At 40.5% G+C, this 23,333-nt stretch overlaps 1 protein-coding gene across 1 annotated transcript in view; it reads right to left on the bottom strand.

Annotated features, from left to right (window-relative positions):
* Positions 1-23,333, bottom strand: part of KIF26B (kinesin family member 26B) — a 298,661-nt gene that overhangs the window by 33,519 nt on the left and 241,809 nt on the right. Inside the window, exons 9-10 of the mRNA XM_081998397.1 lie at positions 21,690-21,873; positions 16,870-17,029 (exon numbers count right to left, since the gene is read on the bottom strand). Coding sequence (XP_081854523.1) covers positions 16,870-17,029; positions 21,690-21,873 — 344 coding nt within the window. The remainder of the gene's footprint in view (positions 1-16,869; positions 17,030-21,689; positions 21,874-23,333) is intronic.

The following is a 23,333-nucleotide window of genomic DNA, read 5'->3' as shown; positions in this document are numbered from 1 at the left end:
TGAGTGCCAGAAAGCAATACACAACTACTAATGTTTGTATGTTAGTTTTAAATGACAAAAAAAAAACCAACCAACTATTAAAGAGTTAGCTGTTCAAAATCCCAGAAGCACTAAAAATTTCAAAGACAAGCTGAGCCAGTCTTTCACAAAAAGTTCCTTTCAACCTTCAACCGTCTTCAAAAAACCTCAAACTGGACTCATTTACAATGTGCCTGGCAGGTCCCCCTTCTGTTTACAAAGCCGCTGCTGAAGCTCAGGAAATCCTGCAGCTGAAATAGTTGAGGCTGCAAGAAAATTTTGGCAAAGTACTCATTCTAGTCTTAGACTCTCTCCTTGGCATCTGCTGTTCAATTTAGACAGAGACAGGATACTAGAAGGACATTTGGCCTAAACCAATATTGCCATTCTTATGTTCTTAGTGTTAGGTTATAGGGGTTTACAGTGATGCTCTGCAGCTTCCTTCCTGAATCCCCTCTGCATGCCTGCTGTGCTCTCCTAAGGATGGGGAAAAGCGTTCCTCAGTGCCCAGTCAACCCAGCCCTGGCCAATGTGTCTGGAGACACAAGAGATGCCAAGAGAAAAGACAGTCATTCTGTTAGAGAGGGTGCGTGGATGACAGCCACAGAAGGAGAAGGAGGACAGAGAAATGCATTGTTTGGTCCTGTGAGCCTGATCCCTGGGGGACCATCATCAAAGTGAAGGTGATACTTGGGTTGAGAAGAAACTCTGAATTATTAGCTCTTGCCCCTACCTGGTACAGAGAACCATATAATCCTCCTTAAGCATTTAGAAAAAAACATTTTTTAATGTTTAAAAACATCAGGGCTTCCTAGCACTGCCCACACACACTTCCATTTCAGGGCAGCACACTGGAAGTCATCTACACCCCTGTTTGCCCATGATCCAACATGGCCCTTTGGTTTCCATTGCTCTCACTCCCCGGGGATGGGAATGCTCCTGCCACATGTACAGACACCAGTTACACTTCTTCTCATGCCCTCTCTACTCCCTAACTCTATTTGGATATGCAAGCCAAATTAATTTTACTCTCTCTCACATGAAAAGCTATCCTGCTCCCCTTGCTAGTCTTTCTTGTACTTGTTTCGGTCTGAATTCATCCTTCAACTATATGGATGACCAGAGCTGCATCCAGGAGAAGAATCCCTTGCACGGGGGCATGACTATTTTTCTGCTGCTATTTCTAATGCCTCCTCAGACTTCATTACCTTTTCACTGTTACATCAGCTGTGGACACCTGTGATCATTAACCACTATGCCTAAATCAGCACATGCACCCCACCCCCGCTTCTAGCTGATGAGCTCCCAAATTTCAGTAGAAATTGTTAGCAGTTCAACAGGGCAAGCCCTTGCATTAGTGCCCTTTCTACTACTGTAGCCCTTGAGGTCCCACAGCTGCTCCCATCTGATGTTCTGACCTTCCTTTGTACAGATGATGGCTCTCAGCTTTGTGTAACTAGCCTCTATGAGTAGCATGCTCCTGCTTTGTGTGTGTCAAGGCTGCTGATAGTAACACTAAATAAAATCTCTACAAAAACTGGTCCTTGAAGAACTTTCCTGTTTGCCTTCCCTCTACTCTGATAGCTCCCACTTCAATGCTAGCTACTGTTGTCTCATCAGTCTTCACCATCTGATGGATCTTACAGCTCCTTGTCTTCCTCGGCTTAACTAATGCTTTCTCAGGGGACACCAATTCAGTTATTTACTCAGACCTAGACAGATTACATTTACCACTGTTCTTTCACCTAGACATTCAGACATTAGGTATCATGCCTGCATAAAACAGAAGGTCAGTGTTGTATCCAGAGGGTTGTATCCAAATGTGTCCCCATTTTGGGAGGAGTGTTGAATTTAAATGCAGAGACAGCTGTTCCAGATTTCCCTGTCTTGGGAACAGTCAAGATAGTTCAGGGTTCACCCTCTGAAAAGGCAATACTTGTTGTCTGGATTTACTCTAAAGTGAGTTTTAATTCAGGCCTCCAGGATTTGTTCCTGTAACATCTGAATGCTAATACTGACTTTTTGTGTAGCGGGACTTTCTTAACCTCTTGATGTTAACTTCTGCAGCTCTTGCAGAATTGTGACAAAAATTGGTCACTTAATTCAGCCGATCTAGCAGTGAATTCATTTAAGGTCTTCTCTCTATCCCTCCTCCTTCTCCTCCATACACGCTGATAAGCAAATCATTTAGAGAGGGGTTTGTCTGCTGACTGTATGAATTTTACAGAGCAGGAAAACACATTCATCTAATTGCATTTCAGATGGTGAGGATCTGAATAAATTAACAAGTTGTTCTATGAATAGAGGAATTAATGAAGACTAGTTCCCTGTGGGTTTGTGTCCTGTGTTCCTCCATTTCCTACACTTCTGCTATCCCCTTTTCTGCATAGTCCCTTGACCTCACCTTGTCATCTCCTACAGCTGCAGTGCCTTCATCCCTCCCTGTTGGCTTGTGTCTGCTGGCTGGCCGGCATTACGCTCAGCTGGTTGGCGAGGTAACTGCTGGTGTCACACCTTCGTGGCCCAGCCTGCTTCTGCCCTGTTCCTCTCCCAGTCCCAGGAGTCTTGCACAGACCTCAGATATCTGAAGGCCTGCCCCTGTGTTAAATCTGATTGGAAATGGTCAATTAAATGGCCAATTAAAAAATGTATTTGGATGACTAGCAATGAGATGGTGTGATCATGTATGCTTCAGTCTCAGAAGGTGGCTAAATATCTCTTGGAGCACACATGTCAGAGCCAGTTCTGCTCATGGAGCTTGTCAGGCTTTACAGTTTTGAAGCACAACATCGTGCATAGCAGTCATTGCCACCACCAGCTACTGAGGACAAACAGGACAATTCCCGTATTAGCATTATGAGAGTGATTAGAGCCACCTAATTATAGCTGTGCAATGACAAAAATCTCAGTTCACAGATGTCAAGTTAGCCAGGCTTTTAACTTTTCGTGTCCTGTGCCTTAGATTATTCCTGCTTTATAATTTCTCAGATCCATGCTATGATTTTATGTCCAGTTAATTCTGTGGGAGGACAGCAGTTCTCAAATGAACACGGAGTAAACAATCAATAACAAACGGGCTGTTATGAAAGTTCAAGTCATTATTGCATTGTTAATATTTTCCAGTAGTTCAGGTTTAGTTATTTTTTTCTGTGTTGCATGACATACTAAATACATAGCAAATGGTTTAAGGGTCCTGTTCTGTTTTCAAAGCTGCTACCGTACCAGTTTCAAAAAAAAGCAATAATGATCCACAAGGGACCAAAGAAATTATGACAACACATGAATCTTCACCCAGCACAGCAGATTTGCATATAGTGTAGCTAAGAGGTGGTTTTGACCCAAGTATTTATAATTAACTCTTAACTTGTTATATATAAAGAAAATCTTTAGTTTCATTTCAGTGTTTTTGTGCAGTGTAATTCCAAGAAACACCAATTAGCTATCAAATGCTGACAACTTGCACTTATCACTGATTTTAGGGCTAGATATGAACTATAAACCTAGCACATTACCATAAAGCAACAGCTCATTACCAGTCTAGCTTTCCTAGCTAATCTTTTCTACTAATTTTTATTTAGGGACCTTCCGGCTAGCTCATCTGAAAATTATATGTTAATGATCTGAGCAGAATTGAGAGCTTTAAATGGTAGCACAGGAGAAAAAATAATTCTGTTTGATCTCTCCATGACATGATGGATGCCATTTAATCAATTAGCACAGCAGAACATGCCATTCCATTTCACACCTGGCAAATAGAAAAAAAACCAGAAAACACATCTCTAGACCTTCTCCACCAGGTAAAAGAGCATCAGGTATAGTATCCTATGTTTAGGAGCACAGTCACTGAGACAGCAGTCGAGACACTATTTCCTTTGGGTCTCCTACAAGCCTACCATAGGGGATTGCCAAGGATGTGATTGCTGCTAGTAGAGGGGACGTGTCAGAGACAGGGTCACAGCACTGTGCACTGTGTCTCATGGAGATGTCAGGCAGTAGGGTGGCTCAACACGCATCCTGGGGTGCCCGCTGCCAGATAAACCTCCAGAAGGTTAAACATGGGATGCTGGGCCCCTGGAATGGCTCAGAATCAGAAATGCAGCTTCCATTTATGTCTGCCTCCTTCTCCCCCACCTGAATTATGCAAGTATTTGAGAAACTGCAGTCAGATTCAGATTCTGAGCAACCATGGACTAAGGATACTGCAGCAGGGACAATGAGTGCTTCACAGTTATTTGCCAGAACTGTATGATAAATAAAAATTACTTCTGAAATATACTGGAGATAAAGAAGGAAAAGAACAGGATGTTTCATAATGTTACCACTTGTTACTGAGTGCAAAGGATTGAAGATGGTAGGATGCAGGTAGGAATAGGTAGGAAAATGTACCTGATTCACATTCTGTAAAGCTGTTGTAAATTAAGGGCATCATAGGATATAAAAGTTATACATTTAATAATTAATATAAACAGATTGAGAGTGATGACAGAAACTTTTGAGAAGCAGCATAAGATCACATTTAGGGGCTATCTCATTTCCTGCAATCTAACTGTGCTGGAGTTTCTTTTCTGAAGACCACGAGATTCACCCCACGATATCAATATTGTGCCCCGTTCTTACTGGCTCCTACTCTGAAAGAGATAGTCAAAATGCACACGAATGCCACAAATTGTGGCTCTAAATCAACCACTCAAACACATCCATTGCTGGTCTATACTTCTGCAATTCAAAATTTGGATAAGGGCAGAGGACAGTATGCCGAGTGAGTTCTCAATACTCATTAAGCCCTGACCCTATGCACCAAAGTGCATAGCCTCTGATCTGCAAGAAGCTGGACCTTTTTCCTAAATATGGTGGTAGAGAATTTTTCTTCCTACTATGAGTGAAAGGGGCAAGAATCCCTCAGGATTCCCCCTCTTGGAACTTGCACAGCAAGCGTAAAGAGTTGCTGCTCTCTGCCCATCTTTCTAGAGATGTCCCAAAAGAATGCTCTCTACTTAAATAGGCAAAGGTTTGCAGATTTAATTGCAGAAATGTCTCAATATGAACATAATCAGACCATGGGCTGGGAGATGTTTGTTTACTGTGAGAAAGGAGCCGGAAGGAAAAAGCACTGTACGTATTCCTATTGCATATTATAAGATTAACCAGGGAGAATTTACTCTCACATTCAGGTATTGCAAAATGCAGTGAGAGATCATATGGGCAGCATATAATTTATAATGTCAGCATAGAATACTTAACTTTGTACCTTTATATTTAAGACAATAATCATACGTAAATGTTATTGGTTGGCTTCTGGCACAATAAATTGTACTTCCAAATTATGCAGTCTTAAAAAGGCACTTAAATGAAGTTCCAGTTACTGGCACAAGATACAGAATTCATTAGGTTTAATATGGATTACAGAATTAGATATTGATAGAAAACATTTGATTTTTATATTTCTGGGAGATGAGTAAGGTGAAGCAACATGCTGGTAATACTTATGAAGCATACAGTTATTTTGTTTATATCTATATGGATAGGAACATAAAATTATTAAGAAAGTTGTTTGTGTTCCAAACTTGAAGTTAGTTTCAATAGACAGATAAAATAGCTGTTTAATGTACAAAATAGACATGCAATGGCTAGGCAAAATGACTCTCACACATCCACACTATTACTGCTAGAGTTGAATACTACCTTACTGTAATTTCATACACAGCCTACAGTTTTCTTTATTTATAGCCCGTGACTAAATGTTCCCTGTTGAAAAGATGTGGTGCTTTGTTGTTACTCTCTTCAGTTAGCTGTTGTTCTCTGGTCTTCGGCAAGAGGGACACCTTTAGCAACAGCAGAGTTTGCTCTCGGATTGGGCATCTGAAGAGTTATTAGTGTGTAGCTGAGATTCCTTAAAGGAATTGGTATTGCTCCACAGAGCAGCACCATTGAAGGATGGAACCTGGTCAATGGAATTGAAAATGTGTTTTTAAGGGTTGTACTATCTTTTGCATGGGTGTGATATAATAGCATTATCAGAGAAAATCAAAAATCTTATGTATTAAACAATGTAAATTATTCTGTAATCAAATAAGCCAATTTGTAAAGATAGCCAGTTTATTGTCAAATACACATACTGACTTGCTTGTAATTCTTTGCTTTCATTGTCTTACTTCTCTGTGAAAAAAGATGTTTGGCAGAAAAGTTTAAGCAAAACTATGAATTTTCTTAGGAGGATGAAAAAATCCACTTCAATTTTCAGAGTACACCTAACAGATATGTTTGTGCTACCAGTAGAGACCAGGTGAGTTCTGCTACAGCACCACAGATGCATCATGTCCCTGCCTGGACAAGCCCTGACCCTGCTGGGAAGACAGGTGAGAGCTCCTGGGAGCGTGTACAGGAGAGACCCAAAGCATCATATTCAGATTCACAGCACCCAGAGCCTTCTCCCAGGCAGCACCCTCATCGCTGTGGGGCCTGCTGCGCGGAGATGAGTGTGAGGGAAACGGACACGGCACCTGCAAGTGGACACAAGGGACGTCGCCAGCTGTGTAACCTACTTGATGTTTATGTCTGAAACACACATAAATGATTCCAGGCAAAGAAGCCCACAGAGGACTGCAATCAAGAGTGGCTCAGAACCAACAAAAGCCACTGATTATAATGCCATTACACAGCACATAGCCATCCAAAATGGCAGTAGTCATCTAAAAAGAGAAAAGAAAATCTGTTACCTGGAGAGACCCTCCATCACTCCAGCAATGCCCGCACATGAGAGAGATGAGCAGGAGTCAGGAGGTGCATGTCAGCATGGTCTGACTGAGTACACAGAGCTTCTAGAGTACCCTCTCTCTTTCTGAAAAAGTGAAGTTATTTCTCTAACACCGTACCTTTGGAAACTTTTTTTTTTTGTTATGCAGTACGTGCCACCTGGGTAGCAGATCTGGATACTGCATCTAATTCCCGTCCTCTTGCACAGGCATGTGACTTCAAAGCCCATCACACGGCGCTTGTGAAAACTAGTATTTGCAAGAAAGAGGAAACACAGCCTAGGAGCACAAAATATTCTGCTACTCTGTTTATAGCTGGAGGCAGACATGAAAATTGTGTTCAATCCTTAAAAGACTGCTCCAAGGAGACTCAGGTCCCACTAGCACAGAGATGAAGAGGTGCTTTTAACAGCTCACCTGGTACGTGGCTCCCCTCGTTTGTCCTCCGGCTGTCTCGGAGTCGAGCGGCACGGGCGCCTAGTGCCGTCTGAGCTGCCCGAAGCGGCTGGCACACGCGACAGGGGAGCTACGCGAGGTCCCTGCCCTCTGGGGCGTCCCCGACGGCAGCCAGGACACCCGGGAAAGCTGCAGGCGCTGCAAGCTGCCTACGGCGAGGGCGGCAGGAGAGAGACTTCAATCAGAGAGAGCACCCGCTCCTGCAAAGGGTGCAGTATGTTGTGTGTCCTTTTCCGAGCCCCAGAATCCCTTCATGTCTGTGACAGCTCCCAGCTTCCTCCTTTTGTTCTGTTTACAGTGACCGAAGACTACCTCCACAGCCCCCAGGTTGGTAACAGCACCCAAAGCAGCCGCCGCCATCATTCTGCTGCCCAGCCCTCTGCCCCGCAGAGCCAGCTGTACCAAAGGGAGCCAGAAGGGCTGATATTTCTGACAGCATTGATGTATGTTTTGTTATTCATTTTCAAAATGAGTAAAGCTTTATTTCTGCCCGAGAGCACAAACTAAGGAATAGAGAGGGGAAAAATTTAGTAACCCATTTGTGAATAATTTTAAATATGGCAAGTAGAACAGTTTTGCTGATGCAGTAGATGAGACGAAATACACCTAAAACAGTTAAACCTGCTGTCTGAAATTAATTTTACTGAGTTTTGTCACATATTGCTAGAAAACATGTCACCTGATGGCATTTATAAACAAACAAAATTTTAAAAATTAAAATACCTAACAAGTTTGTTCTGCAGCAGGAGTGAGCACTAATTTTAATATCTCAGAAGATAGTTCTAACCAGCCTGCTGAACTCTGAAAAGTCAATGCATATTTTAAAAAATTCACTCCACATCTGTTCATTGTGTACAGGCCTGGAGGCAACCACCAGCCAGAAAACTTTGATCATCCAGCAGAAGCTAGCTGGTATCTTGTCCTGGTTTCAGAAGAGCACAAGAGGATTGTCTTCATTGCTTTCCTCTCAAACATGTTATGAAAATAAGAACTTCAATAAAAGTTTGTACGGAAAAAACCATCTTGCTGTTGCAATGCCATTCAAATGTTCTTGAAGCAATAAGACAAACTCGCTGAAATATTCTCCATTTACAAAGACGCAATTCTCTTCAAAGCTTCTATGGTCTGTTACACCATTGAGGAAGGTGGTGTTAAATAGAGTCCAAGAAAAGAAAGAGTATGAAGAAAAATTGTTCAACTATTTTCCTGAAAAATGTAAACCAAGTTTTTGTTATTTTTAAGTTAAGGTCACAAATACTATTCATATACATTAAAGAGGAAAATCAAATAGTCCTGCTTGTGCCACTTCAGTAGTCACAAATCCCTATTTATGTGGCAAGTTCCTCTATAACCTTCTTGAACTCCAAATTCATGGTCACAGATCCATCTGCAGCCAGTCAATAGATGATTGTACATTTCCAGTTTTCACATTCACCAAATTCATCAATCACTTCCCTTGCAACCCCAAACAAACTCATCACAAGGTAACACTTAACCACATACAGCCTCTTTCAACAAATAAGCTGTTAATCATCAAATACTGACCATGAACTACGGTATACAATATCCCTTAGCAAGGATTTGAGGATTATCTCATCTAATTAGATATAAGCATGTTTTCTAATCTGTGGGCTTAAGCCAAAGCCCAATAAAAAGATTTCCATTGACTTACACTGAGTTTTGGATCAAGCACTGGTAGAACTTGATTTTGCAATTCAAAGAGAAACAGACCTTAAAAAAAAAAGTGTAACTAAATGGTGAAGGAAGAAAAATGTTTAGCTGAGTTAAATCATCTGGCACAGAAACAGATTGGACATCCCATATCCCTGCTGGGGTAGAGTCTTGAGAAAGACACCACAGAGACTTTCTGAATTTCTTTGATGCCATGCAAGTGTAACAATCCAGCCGACTGCTAGTTTTCAAACTCCTAAAAGCAGAGGAGATTCTAGTAGACACTCTAGAACATGTTTGATTGTTTATTTGCATAACTGCCTGCCATGTGCAAACATTTTCCAAACAAGGATGAAGATAAATTATCAAAATGGAAGTACAGCTATGGAAAAATGTTAAAGATTTGGCCCCAGAACTCTGCACTGAAATTGCATAAGCCTAGACCCTAACCAATCTGGAACTGTTTATTATAAAACTCTTAATTAATATTTGTTAGTTATATTTTTATTTTGCTTTTAAATCATTCTACCAATGAAGCACTCGCTTCAGCTCTTGAGAAGTTACTCCATTGACTAAGAGGAATCACTGCTAGCATGCTTTCAAATTTATATTCCTCTGTCTCATTACTTAAGGATAAGAAATCATCCTGCCACTTTGTCTCACCAGAAATGTTTCTCTCCCCCTGTGTGTATTCACATCCTTGAACTACTACAGAGTAATTGCCATCTCCCCTCTCAGAGGCCTCCTTTTCCCTGCAAGCTATGAAGCTTTATTTCTGTCGTGGTGTTCTTCCAGGTGAGTAACCCTTTCATCTCAGACCATTCATAATTCTCCTTGCTTCTCTTTTAAATTCTCTGCAGCCTGTAACCTCTTCTTAGCAATGAGATAGCCAGCTCTGAACAAGGGGCTACATACTGGCACTATACAAAGACAAGCTATTTTCTTTGGTCATCTGCAGTGGGATGTCTCTGCTCTCTTTCTCTGAGTCACACTGGTTTTGTGCAGGAAAAGAAGGATCAGTAGGGAAACAAAAGGTAATTTCACAGATCATATCCATATGCAACTATTCAAGAAGCTGGAGATAACCAAAAATGTGAAGTAAGACTAATAAATATTACTACATGCTTTTTGATAATTTGTTGCATTGCAAAAGAGTTAGTTATTCCAAGAATATGACTATTTAAAAATTGCTCAATTATACGTGAAATGAATTATCACCACATTTCCACACAAGAAATTGTATTAACATTCAATTGAGCCTGAACCAGTGGTGGAACAGGTGAGAATAAACTGCTGGATACCCTAATTGAAAGTTCAAAATGGTGTTTTAATGAATTAAGTACAGATTCATTTGTGTATGAAATCACCACAATGGCCTATTTGGGTCCCATTCAAGTCATATTTCAGCAATCTCTGCACGCTACTGGATTGCTTGTTCATTACCAGTCATGTCTGTGCTGGCCCGGGACCAAAGTAGTGTCCTTCCATGATGCAGCTATCTGCTGCTGATAGGAATGGCTATTTAAATGCAATTAGTAATTGCTATTAAATCTGACTATAAACCACAAGCACTTCCCTTCTCATTTCACTTTGCAGTCCATCATTATTTGCTTGCTACAGTATCTGTAAAGCGGTAATTCATCAAGTGGTTCAAAGAGCATTAAAAGAGCTAGTTCACAAGGCCTGATTCTTCCCATTTGAACACTTGTGCAGAATGGAGCCATGTCAACTGAGGGCTGTTGTAAAACTGGTGTAACAGGAGATCAGGCTCAGTGAATGCAACACACTCGCTTAACATCCACTACATATGCATGCAGACACCTCTGCGCCAATAATTATCACTTTGCCAGTCCGGCAGGACTGAGTTGAAAACCCAAAGCTGGGAGATGGCAGCTCCACTGAAGCCTTCCTTGAGGATTTTGTCTACTATGTCTCGTTAAGTTGATGATGAAACACCTTACTGCAAGATGTGTGCAGATAAAGCTCAAATCTGCACTATCAGCTGTACAACAATAAAATGCATTGTTGACGAACACTACAACAGTGATTGCTGGAGCATGCAAAATCTGTTATCCTCATGCTCTTGGGTTGCAGATGAAATTACTCTAATAAAATGTAAGAAGTTTTCCTACATTCACAGACTGTGCATCCCTGATTCCATCTATTTTATGTAGTTCCCTGGAATAAAGAAGAAAATTGTCAGAAATTCAACTGTTAGCTACAGAAAAAAAAAAAAAAACAACAAAGGTGAAAGTTATTGCCAGATGCTCCAAGTTCTCATTATAACTGTGCTGCCAGTGTTTCAGTGTTCAGCTCTTGCTGGCAACTGCATTGGTCTTCCATGTTGCCAGAGCACTGTGGCTAGTGTCAAAGAGCATGCATCTCAGGCCAGGTCCTCAGCTGGTACAATATGGCATTGCTCCAGTGGCTTCAGTGTCTGTTAGCCAAGGCTCTGGTCCATACGACCTGGTTGCCAACATCATGGAAAAATTATTTTGTTCCTGAGCAGATCATGTTATGGATAACTAATCAGGAACTATTTCACATTCAACAAAGTCTCTATTGACCACTCTCCTACAATAAGGATCATTCAGGGGTATTTCTTAGGTTTATTCCTCGTTTTGAATGGCCTTATTTCTTTTTCTTTTCTGCTTCCCAGTTCTTCTCTGTGGATTGTTGCCTCTTCTACACATTATGTCAGGGTCTCTCAGAGCTCTCCCATTCATTTTGGGCCATTTCCCAGTCCTGTGATTCTGTTTCAGCTGTCACTAATGTCATCATTTTCATTCTTTATTTCCCCTTCATCTGGTCTCACATTTCCACAAGTAAAACAGCAAAACAGTTCTTCATCCACTTCTAATATATTAAATACTAAATTAACACAGAAAGATTGGAGGTTCCAAAGGCAACACTAGATTTTTTCTGAGGCTTTCTGTGGTCTTTGTACCATGTTCTCATTGAGGAGAAGCAAAAGCAAGGAACAGAAGACTAGTAGGTGCAGCAGAGGAAAGAAAAAGTGATTGAATTCTCCCAAATTAAAAAAAAAAAAAAAATAGGTTTAGGCGCTGATGAAGTAACCAATAAACAGATTGCTTATTGAGCATATAAGTTCAATTTTGGCATTAAATTCAAGCCTAGTAAGCAGACATGGTGGTGTGAACCCACAAAACTAAGACTTAGTACAAGCTCCTAAATAAGAATAAAATCTCCAGTATTTGTTAGTGTAATATATACAATATATACAACAAATACTAGTTATTGTACAAGAATTTTATTGTGAACTGGTTTATAGCTTTTCTTATCTCTTCCTTTGAAAATTTTTCAAAGCTTTCACTAACATTTTGTCTGAGAAAAATAATCTAACTCATGCTTTAAATGCAATAGCAAAATGTATAAACAAAAGATACCTGGGATCCCAGTACTTTTCACACGCAGTCTTTTTTTACACAGATGAAACAACTGCAGAGAGATACACCCATTTAACCAAGGAAAGAATCTGAATTACTGGATCCATCCAAACCTCATTTTCATTTTTACTCCAATAATTAACTAACAATTTAAAGAAAATATCTGATATGCAGCATATTGTTTAGGCTCATCTTTTATAAGCACAATACTATAATGCAACACATTCCCTTTTCCTTCACTTAAAAACAATAATAGTCTACCCTTGACTAAAAAAACCCAGATTTTTCATCTCATTAGGACCATCTATGTGAGTCCTCACCTCTAAAAAAAGTGAAAAAATAAGGTAAGAGTCCTAGCAACAGTTAAAATTTAAGTAGTGCTTTCTGCCAAGTCTGAATGCCCTTTACAAAGTCCCATTTGAATTTTTTCTAGCTCAGCTTTATAAATGGGAATAAATATATAAATAGAGAAATAAATTATTTTCCAAAGGTCATGCAGAAAGAAAGAATGGATTACCTCATGGTTTAAGCACCAGATTAGATCTTAAAACATAGTGGTTCTGCCACTAAGCCTCTTGCGCAACCTCGCACCAGTCACTTAATATAATTTTATTTTCTACAGATAGGATAAAAAAAACCCAAAACAATACCAGCTTGTAAGATCTGGGAGGAACTGCAACCATATGACAGAAGCAGAAGTGCCAAGAACAAAAGTCATGCTTTTGACTCACACCCATCTATTTTATGGGCAAGACTCCCTCCTTGGATAAGCATAAGCATGTAGTTCAAAATACAGGATGCCTCCAGAAACACTAGCACGTTGGGATAGCACATTAAGAGAGAAGCTTATTAATTAAAACAAGCAACAATTTCTGAAAGAGAAATTCATACAGCCTTGTACTTTTCTAAACAGTTTTCTTACATTCTCATAGTCATTAAAATGTATAAAAATGATTATTTCCAAAACAGCATTATCATGAATTATCACCACCCCTATTGCCTAGCAACTGGAGTAATTTTTGAATAGTGAGCTATATAAACCAGTATCTGGAGTTTGTGCAAATGGGTAGTCATTTGAGGGTTTAAAACACATTCATCTTGGAAATCAGAGGCAGATAATGCAGCACTAATGTAAAGCTGAAATGATCTTAAAAACTGAAATGGCACTAACAATTACTGCAGCTTAGCAAAACCCTCCTCCTGTAGCAGATCTAAGCCCTGTAAAACTTGGTCAGGGCAGGAGTTTACTCCCTTGCTCTTCCTTGGGCTTGCAAGTGCCCCTTTCCAATTTTTATGAAGATATTTGACATTCCTGTGGAGAAAATAATTCTTGCCCAGTCTTTTGAGGGATCCGCTTGTAACTCAAGAGCAAAAGAAACTGGTGACGTTAAATGACAATGTATTTAAGTCAAATTAAAAATTCTATTTTTGTATAACTTACTGAACTGGAAGAACTCACTGGTTCATACCATGACAGAATGACATGCTTAGTAAGGTTCAAAATAGGTCTGGACATTAATAGTGGCAAAGAGATAACCCACTGAGCTATTAAAGAGACATTATAAATACATGTATGAAAGACACACACTCCCAGAAATCATGGCCTGGTCACACATCAGCTGCATGTGTTGCCTGTTGTAGGGATTCTTGCCGATTCTTTAGTCCCATGTGGAACTTAACTTGAATGCAGCACAAGATCCCAGTCCATACCAACCTGTACTGTTTGACGTCTGAGAATTTCTACATTACTTTCTTACAACTTTAGTGGACAAGTTCCTGCTAAAGCTAGTGTCAATCTGTGTTACTATTCCCAAAACTGGGGGGAGTGAGTGGGTGGTGTTCCCAAGGGAGAAAGATTCCAACTTAATGACTTCCAAGGCTTAGCCTTATGGGTGAGAAAAAAAAATGTGAAATGTACTGAAAATCAGCGTGTGTTTTTCATAGACACTGCAGGCAGAGGCAAATTCATCCCTGCCATAAACACACAGCCCGCTGAAGGCAATGCTGCAGCATCTGCTTATACCAGCTATGAATCTGAACAAGATTTTCCCTACAGCTGCTACCTGTGGAGATAAAGCTGGATACAGCACTGAAGGGAGTTTAAAAGCTTGCAGCCTCTCATAGTTTAGAGAACTAAATTTCTGCAGTTGAAGAAAACCTGATGTCTATGAAATTGTGAGTTTCCGGGCTCCCAGGAAGCCATGCAGTGCCTACCATAAAATGACAGTCTGACATAAAATACTTAATGGCTGTTTAATAGCTCAGATAAAGAAAAGATGCTCCATTTTGTCTGCTGCTCTATGGAAATTTACTGAGACCACACACATAATATGCAGTGCTGTCACATAAGAAAACACTTCCATTCTTTACTCCTACTCAAAACATGGCAGTTAATAAAATTTTAATTTCATCCTTAACAATGAAAGAGAACACTCCTAAAGAAAGGGAGATGACCACAGCTAGATAGGCTAGCCACTGCTCTAAACAAGAGGTGCTACCGAACACATATCACATTAGTCTATGGGATGCTCAGCCCCTTCTACAATGCAGCACGCACACACACGCCTCCTTCCTCTTTTCTCCACCGAGGAGCAGCACACACCTGTACTGCCAGATCACTGAGAAAATAGTGTTTGCACTCACCCAGCCACCAAGACTCTTATTTCCATTGCTCGTGAATAGATCACATTCAGGAAAAAGTGCTTTCTGCACTCTTCTCAGCAAGAAGTGGACAAAGTATGCTCCAAAATAAGCCAATAGGTTTTTCAAATTACATTTTAAAAGTCCTCCTTAGAAACAGAGACATTGCCTCATTTACAGGTGATAAAACACTTCTCTATACTTACACTCTATACTATCTGCTCTTACAGGGGTGAATTCAAGAGGAGATGCTAGCCTGAAGAGAGCTTTTATCTTCTTTCAGTGGTACAGAAACACTGATGAGCAAGCATGCTGGCACCTCCGGCTGTGTGAGCTCAGAAGCGCAACAGCTGGGAATGGCAGAAGAGATTGGTAGTGCAGCAAGTAGAAGACATGGTTGGTAATGCTCTTCTCCCATCCAAGCATTGCCAGGAAAGGCAGCTGTTGTATTTGGTAACTATTCCTTGTATGTTTAGTTCTAGCCTAGGGAGCATCATTAACAACTCTTCTATTCCTACAGCTTGCCTTCCCTTCAGTCCATAAAAAAACAACAGGAAGGAAGACAGGGTTTTGATAATCATAGTTTGAGCTACACTTTTTGAAGCGCACAGTTCAAGCTATTTTCACACTATGACTAGGTGCATGGTCCACAAAACATTTCGTGAACGTTTATATGAACAAATTTGGTTGGCCCTTAACTGAATTCCAGTCTGATTGAAATCCAGGAACAGGAATATTTCCAGAGAGCATGTTTTAAGTCCAGACTGATAAATAATTTTAGACAATAAATGTTAGAAGGAAAATAAAATTATAACCAAATTCAATTAATCTTTATTTTGCAAAATGAAGACAAAAGCAAATAAGTAAAACTTGTCAATACCACAGAGACTTGAATGAACATGGGAAAATAATCATGTTTGCAGACTTTAACATGATTAAAAGGGTAAAAAGCACGGACTGAAATCTGCTCTGTGAATGACTTTCTTTGTTTTTCATGTCATCCTGTTGTTCCTAACTCCAGATCTCACATACATGTCCTTCATGAATGGTGACATTCATTAGCAGTTTGATTACAAGATGCTACAGTAAGCCATTCCTGTGATGCTAGTTGCTACTTCCTAGGCTTTAGGCTAGAGAAAAGCAATACAGTCCACAAAAGCAGAAACTTCTCAATAGGAAGGCTGTATGACTGTCTGGGTTGGAAAATGAATCCAAACTTGCTTTCAGACCTGTGCACATGACAAATGGGATGAGAAAACGATAAAGAGAACTGAGTACATACCCACTAGGTGAGCAATTCCTCTAATTTCCCAGAAGCTCCCTGCAGTAGCAAAGGCCACTTGTCTAGTGTGACAAATGGGACCTACCTCTATTTTTGCAAGTGAAAGGCTGACACTGAGATTCAAACCATACAGAAATAAAATGCAAAGTAACCTTGGATCACAGAAAGAATCTCATGACAAACATGCATGCTCATTGTGACATATATTTTCAAGAAACTAAATTGCACACAATGGACAGCAAAATAATTTTCTCTGTAGTGCTGCACTATGGCAGCAACGTTTGTCTTTGTGGAGCAAATATGAAACTGGCTCTCAGATGCTTTGAAACATTAAAAAAAAGTCTTTGAACAGTCCTAGAAAACAAAACCCTAATGTGCTGAACTTCGAGCCTTAAGAACTTTGAGGCACCTGGGTCCTATTTCAGTACGCTGCTTCCTTTGAAAGCTGAATGTCAAATACAGTGTAGCTACCAGATGTAAGGTTACATCAAGTGTCACTGGACCCTAGGCAGGTTTTGACATAACTCAAGAGGGCTGCACTGACCCCAGCAGACTGTCTCCCTGCTTACCCCAAGTCTGCCTCAGGCCCAGACAAGCAAACTGCTTGCAAGTATCATTAGGTACAACACAGAATACCACTTACTTGTATGGGATGTGTTTGCTTCCATTGACGAGGGCAAGGATGACATTGCCCAGCGCTGACAATGAGAGACAAAGGCCAGAGCTTCCCTCCCGGTTTTTGCTGAGCACTTTCACACAGCTACCCAGGTCAATAAGGTGCAAGCGGCTGCGGCCTCCAGACACTGCCATAAACAAAGCAAGCAAAGAGTTAGCATGTGCCTCCAAAAGCAGCTTCCCAGGAAAGCAAAAGAGTCACCACGACTTGCAAAGAGGAAACAATCCTAGAGACCTTTCCTAATTCACGTTAGCAGCAGCAAACTCTAGGAGTCCTGTTAACTGACTGTCAGCCTTTATCTCCGTACATGGCTGTCCGCTCCAGACTTGCTTAAAAATTGTCAAGGTTTTCAGTACTCATCTGCTCCTGCAGGTTTAACTCTGTGGGAGTCACCACTGTGGGGTTGGTTTGGTTTTCTTAAAGGTAGCTCTATTAGCTTGTACCTGAGTCAGCCCTGGTTTTGTCTCTGTGATTACTCTTCCTCTGTCTGGAAAGTCACAGGCTGGGAATTGCTGCTTGGTGAGCAGTGGTCCTGTCCTCTTTATCTTTCCCATCTCGAATACTGGATCTTCAGAAGAACCTGTGGCATTTGTGGGGCATTCAACTTTGCTTTAAGTCTATATACTTTTATGTTAACATTTGGGTTAAGAAAAGGTTCACCATGCCATGGGTAATGGATTGTTGAAAAGCTGCTCTATTCTGAAAATACTTTCTGTAAAACTGGCAGTAGATCCCTACTTTTTTTCTTGTTTACTCAGTATCTTCATGACTACATTTAAAGTGAAAGGGTGCTACCTTTCAAACACCAAGATTAATGGATACTTGCTCTCATTAAAAACCTATGGTTCCTTATGAACCCAGGCATGGGGACTATGTACACTTTACAGAAGTGCTTCTAATTCTCCATTTTCTCAATTTCCCAGGGTTGTTTGGTTGTGGGGTTTTTTTGCATCTGATCTTTGACCGCTTCTCCCTATTCTCAATAGTTTAGAAGCAATCTGTAGGAAAAGAGAGTTTTATTACTAGGATCATAACTCAAAAATTAGGAGCACTGTTTGAGGACTTGAACATAAACAGGAGTGGAAATACTTTCACATCTGAGTTTACCTCTGTGCAAATAAATTCACAGCCATTTTGACACAGCACCTCAACTTAAGCATCTGGCAAAAAAAGTATTAGTGGTGGGGGAGAGACCAGTTCACAAGCAAAGATGGTGATGGGAGCAGCTACATGATGGAAACCTTAGAAAATAACTTTTTCAGATACTTTAATTGCTTTGGAAATGTCTTATCAACCACAAGGATGTCTTTTCAATGACCCTGCATTCAGTAGCTGTGGTGCCATGCCATGGTATGCAGGCATGTAGGTGCCATAGGAGGTAGAAGGAAATAGGCTCACATAGATATATGAAGACGTCACTGTTAAAACTTCTACATATTGGCAAAAAGGTGATATGCGATCATATAATTTTGCAGATTTGCTCATAGAAAGTCTACTATGAAAATGTATATAAATATGGAAAACATACAGCTACTAAAGACATATATAACTATTAGCTGTAACCTAAAACATCTTAACCTAAACTGAAAAAATAAGGAGAGAAATATTTAATTTTGCTAACACTGCAAAACACAGAGTTCATTGCTTATTGCTACTACCTGGTGTCTTGCATGACACAAAACTTTCTGTAAAAATATAAAGCCTTTCTGTAGAATGTATTATATATAATTCTGTAATTCTGTTTCAGTTGTATGTGACAGCTAATTAAAATGAAGAGCAACAAAACTACGAGTAAATTTTTATGATAAAAGACAAAAAGAAACATGAATAAAGAGAAAGAAGAAGAGAAGGTAAGAAAATGGGAGGGAGGGAACTTCTTCTGTTAGAGTGGTTTATGCTATGGGATTTGAGAATAATATTCCAAAAATATAGCCAGTATCTCTGTCAAGAGTTGTTAAAATGCAGTAACTTCTGCTTCTTATAAGCCCTGTTAGTTCTTCAGCTATATCAGGTATTAAGCAACATAGGACTACCATGTCTTAAATTATACTGCGATATTGGTTAAGTTATACTGAGTATCACAAAACAGAAGTGAAGAACAAATGTCCGATTAAAACTAATGTTGGTGGCTAGACATCTAAAACGCTGTAACAGTCGCAGATTTTATGACAGCCCATTAAACATGTCCATGGAATTTTCACCACTGTGCTCTCAGTGGTGGGGAGTGGTGGGGTATTTCTCACGGGGAAGTACCCACATGCATCATAGGCTCCGGCACTCGCTGGAGAAAGTCAGGCTTCCCCGGGGAATGGTCCAGGCAGCTGCACTTTCACCCCCTCTGAACTGCTCATGGGGGACTTTCGCCTCCCCTCTAAGAGTCCCTAAAACTCTTAGACTTTAAGAGTCCTGGAGTCCTCTAAAACTGCTACCCTCAGAAGGCTAAAATCACCTTTTCTGAGTATCCTCCAGTGATTTCCTTCGAAAAACAAAGAAATGTGTTTAGTTACTACTGAAAATGACTGCAGGTGACTTTAATGAATTATATATAATAAACATTTCTGTTTCTAAGATTACTGGACATTGGGGAAACGAAAAGGAAAGAAATCACTACCCTTCAAAATCTCAGTCATATTTTTTCCACACATATTTCTATTACACAGGCTGAGGAAATCCACAATAAGAGAAATTACCATATCTTTCCTTCTTATTTAATTTATAGGTCAAAGTAAGACATTTTTAGGATGGCAGATCCACTTGCTTGATCTGAAAATTGAGTTATTTGTTAGGCAAGTTCTCCATATTGTGCCTGACAACTATAGAGAAACATCCTAACACTTGTTTTTGTCTATGGCCACAGAGAATTTGCAGAGCTGACAGCTGAAAAATGACTGTGCCAGTTCTGCCACAATGCCATTTATTTCAAAGGTGCTAAGCCTGCTTCATGACATTCCTGGTAATGAATCTAACAAAGAGGTAAGTACAGTACCAATGCGTTACTCTAGCAGTCATTTTTTACCAAAATCATATGTTAGCCAGCCCTTTAATCTCTTACCCTTTAGAAGCTGCGTTTCTTTTTTTTTTTTTTCCCTCTATCCTTTTTTAATCCTGCTTCTGGAATCTATGTATCTCTACTATCTTCACTTTTTTTTTCTGAAAAGTCCTTCATTACAGCAGGAGACAGTGATAATCACTAGGCGCCCTTTCTGAGCAGCTGGAATTCCCCCCTCATTCAATTATCAGCAAGATCTGACCCTGCCTGTCTCGTGAGGCCACTCAGATATGAGAACTTGAAGACAGGAGGTGGTTTGGCCACAAGGCAAAGGTATAACTAAGGGCAGTGGGCAAAGCATGCCATATTATAATCCAACAGGATCATGCCTTCTTTTTTGAGATGAGTCATTATAGCCACTGGAAAATATTTTTTTCCCTTTTATTAATTGCATTTGAAAATAGTAGAAAAGGACTGTGTGTACATGTACTTGCATGCAGTAAAGAGCATGGAGCATTAAACTATTGTAATAATAATTCCCTCAAAATCAGCCATCTTTATTCCTATGAACCAGACTGAGCATTCACAGTCTTCCTTTCCACCGCAGGGTGGCTAATTAATAAACCTTTAGTTAATTGAGATTTCTGCCTGCCAATTCCACAGGGGTTATTACTTAAACACATGCAAACTGTATTTCCATTTAGAAATTCCATGGTTTTCTCTCTTGTAAGTACAGTCAATGTAAATTTTCTGCATTCAAACATTAGACATTAATAGTGCAGTGGTGTTCACCCACTACACATCATAACTTGTAATCTATTCTTTATTACAAATAACCTATGCAGAGCCAGGAGATGAAACATATGCCATTTCTGCAGAATTGCTTAAGCCCACAAATTTAAAGAAGCAGAAGTCTCTGGTATCTTTCAAACAAACATTTTTTCCAGTAAAAAATTAGTATTTAACAAAAGAATTTTAATGTGAAATTTTTCTTTTTTGGTAGGTGTGCTTCTTATATTATACAAATCTTTTGTCACTGGAACTTACTAAATACCCTCTGTATATCTCCAGCTATAGACAATTTGGGAGACTTGAAAAAGACAATAAATACAATAAAAAATATAAACGGTGCAAGTCAAGTTAAACCTTTTAAAATTATAGAAATGTATAAGTAGACATGGAAGCATCTTTTCCTTATTTACAAGTGGGAGATGGAAGTAAGGACACAAGCCAGTGAAAGCATCCATGGCAAACAGAGGGAGCAAGGCCATCTGAAAAGCCCAGAGCCTTTACAAAGAACCATGAGAGTCCTTTGTGCACATGCAGTTGGACCAGCAACTAAAATACCACGTATCTTCAAGAAAAGGTATAGTTCATGCATTGTCAGCATCAGCTATTTAGGTGCCAAAGAGGAACAGCTAATGTAAGAGTGGCAAGGAATTCCCATCGCCACAATATTTTAGTCCATGACCTCAACATTATCGGTAAAGATAATACTAAAAGCCAATTTGAAAAGCACTTCTTTTTTTTTAAATACAGAGGCTGACATAATGCTGAGGACTAACTGTTAGTATCTGCACAACGGCAACTAAATTGGCAAGCGATGGTAACAATCCCCAGTGGCCTTTAACAGCCTTTGGTGAGTCTTTACCAGGCAGGGCGACAGTCTGCTGGTATGAATGGCCCCACCCCATGCTGAATGGAGAATTCTGCTAATTTTCACCACTAAAGAATATTGTTTAAAGCCAGTTTCCAGGCAGGCTTAGAGGAGACAGAAGGGAGCAAAAGGATAGCTTACTTCCGCCTTTGCCGCTCTTCTCCATGCGGTACTGGTAGATGTGCAGAGTGAAGAGCATGTGGGAATTGCGGTGATCCTCCTCGTCGCAGTCCCGCTGGCTGCTGCGACGTGAGGCAATGGCGGCGTCGAGGAAGAAGGCGGCCTTCTCTGCCGTAGGGGCGCGGAGCTCGCTCTGATTCTGAAGCTGCGGGTTAACACAAGGGAGAAATGACCTAGAAACTCCCACACAAGTCAACACTACCAGGCAACTTCCCGCAGCCAACACACACTGTGAACGTGCTGGCTTCTGAAGGGACCGAAAAGAAGGAGGCGCCGATGGAATGAGACCCTCCTCATACTGGCAGTGACAATACCACGCCCTGCAGGAGCCCCACAATTGAATCCAGGCTTTTGGGGGTTCTCACTTGGGGTACTCTGATGGCAGTTGTAACACATAAATGCCAGAAACTGGAAATTGCCCTATGGGCTGGACAGATGCAAATATTTGTTCCTTCATTTTCCCAGAATTTTAAGCTATTTATGCTCATTAAATATTAATTATTTTCATTACTTGCGGTTTTTTTCCCCCTGCATTGCTGGCTCTGGCAATCACTGTGTCCTTCTGATGGTTAGAAGTAAAAGAAAAAAAAATGTGGAAGACACGTCAATCCCAAACTCAACAACTGGTGGAGACTGGCAGGGTCTTTTTACCCTTCAGAAAGTGCTAGAAGGAAGCAGTCCACTGATAAATCTGGGAAATAACAGGACTGAAGCTTGTGCTCAGCCCCATAGCATGTGGGGAGCAGCACAGAAGAGAAGCCATTTTCTTGCCCCTTCATACCACAAGCTTATGCACCTGCTTACAAGCCAGGGCAATCCATTAAATAGAACAAGGCAGGTAATGTACATACGTTCACATTTGCTGGACCTCAATCCCAGACACCAGCCTGCTCTTATCTCTCCAAAGTGATAGACAGCCTAGGAGAGCAGATATTATTAACCCCCCATAGCGTTAAGAATGCACACATGTTTCATGTCACCTAAGATTAGTGTGCGGAAGGGACGTGTGACAGCGCAATCTGATGGCATTAGTTTAGGCAGTATGCAGAGCTGGCCCACAGCCCCTAGGACAGTCTTGTTTTCTCTGGGGTAAAAGCAGCGAGGAAGTCCCATTCTCAGGGTTTGTCCCCCTGCTATGTAACACAGCTAAAAGTTAAGTTTTCCTAAAGACGACAGTGCTCCTGTCTTCTCTTTGTGACCATTAATCAGCCCGAGGAGGGATAAAGCCGAGGCTGTGCGTGGGATGGGGTGACACAGCTGAAGGCTAAGCTCTCTCTGGAAAGAGGGAGGCGGGCAGGAAGGAGTTAAGAAGGCAAGCAGACAGGCCAGTCTGTGGGCTGATCTCACTAATGTAAGCAAAAAGAAAATGTGCATACTTGGAAAGGCCCAATCACAGACAGTATGACATATGGTGATTACTCATTTGCTATACACACTGATTTTGTACATCTGTATGGCTATAATATAATATCCTCCCATCATCTGCGGATTTTGAGAATTCAGGTGTAGGACACATGACTCCAGAATGACACTGTGTCTTGTAAACACACAAAAAGGCATTTTTTCTTGCAGTTTAATTCAGTGTTTTACGCTGCAGAGATACAC

The sequence above is a fragment of the Phaethon aethereus genome (genome assembly GCF_964289735.1).
Source record: "Phaethon aethereus genome assembly, chromosome: 3".
Classification (NCBI taxonomy): domain Eukaryota; kingdom Metazoa; phylum Chordata; class Aves; order Phaethontiformes; family Phaethontidae; genus Phaethon; species Phaethon aethereus.
Note: the sequence above shows the minus strand (reverse complement) of the source record. Positions and strands in the feature narration are given on the sequence as shown.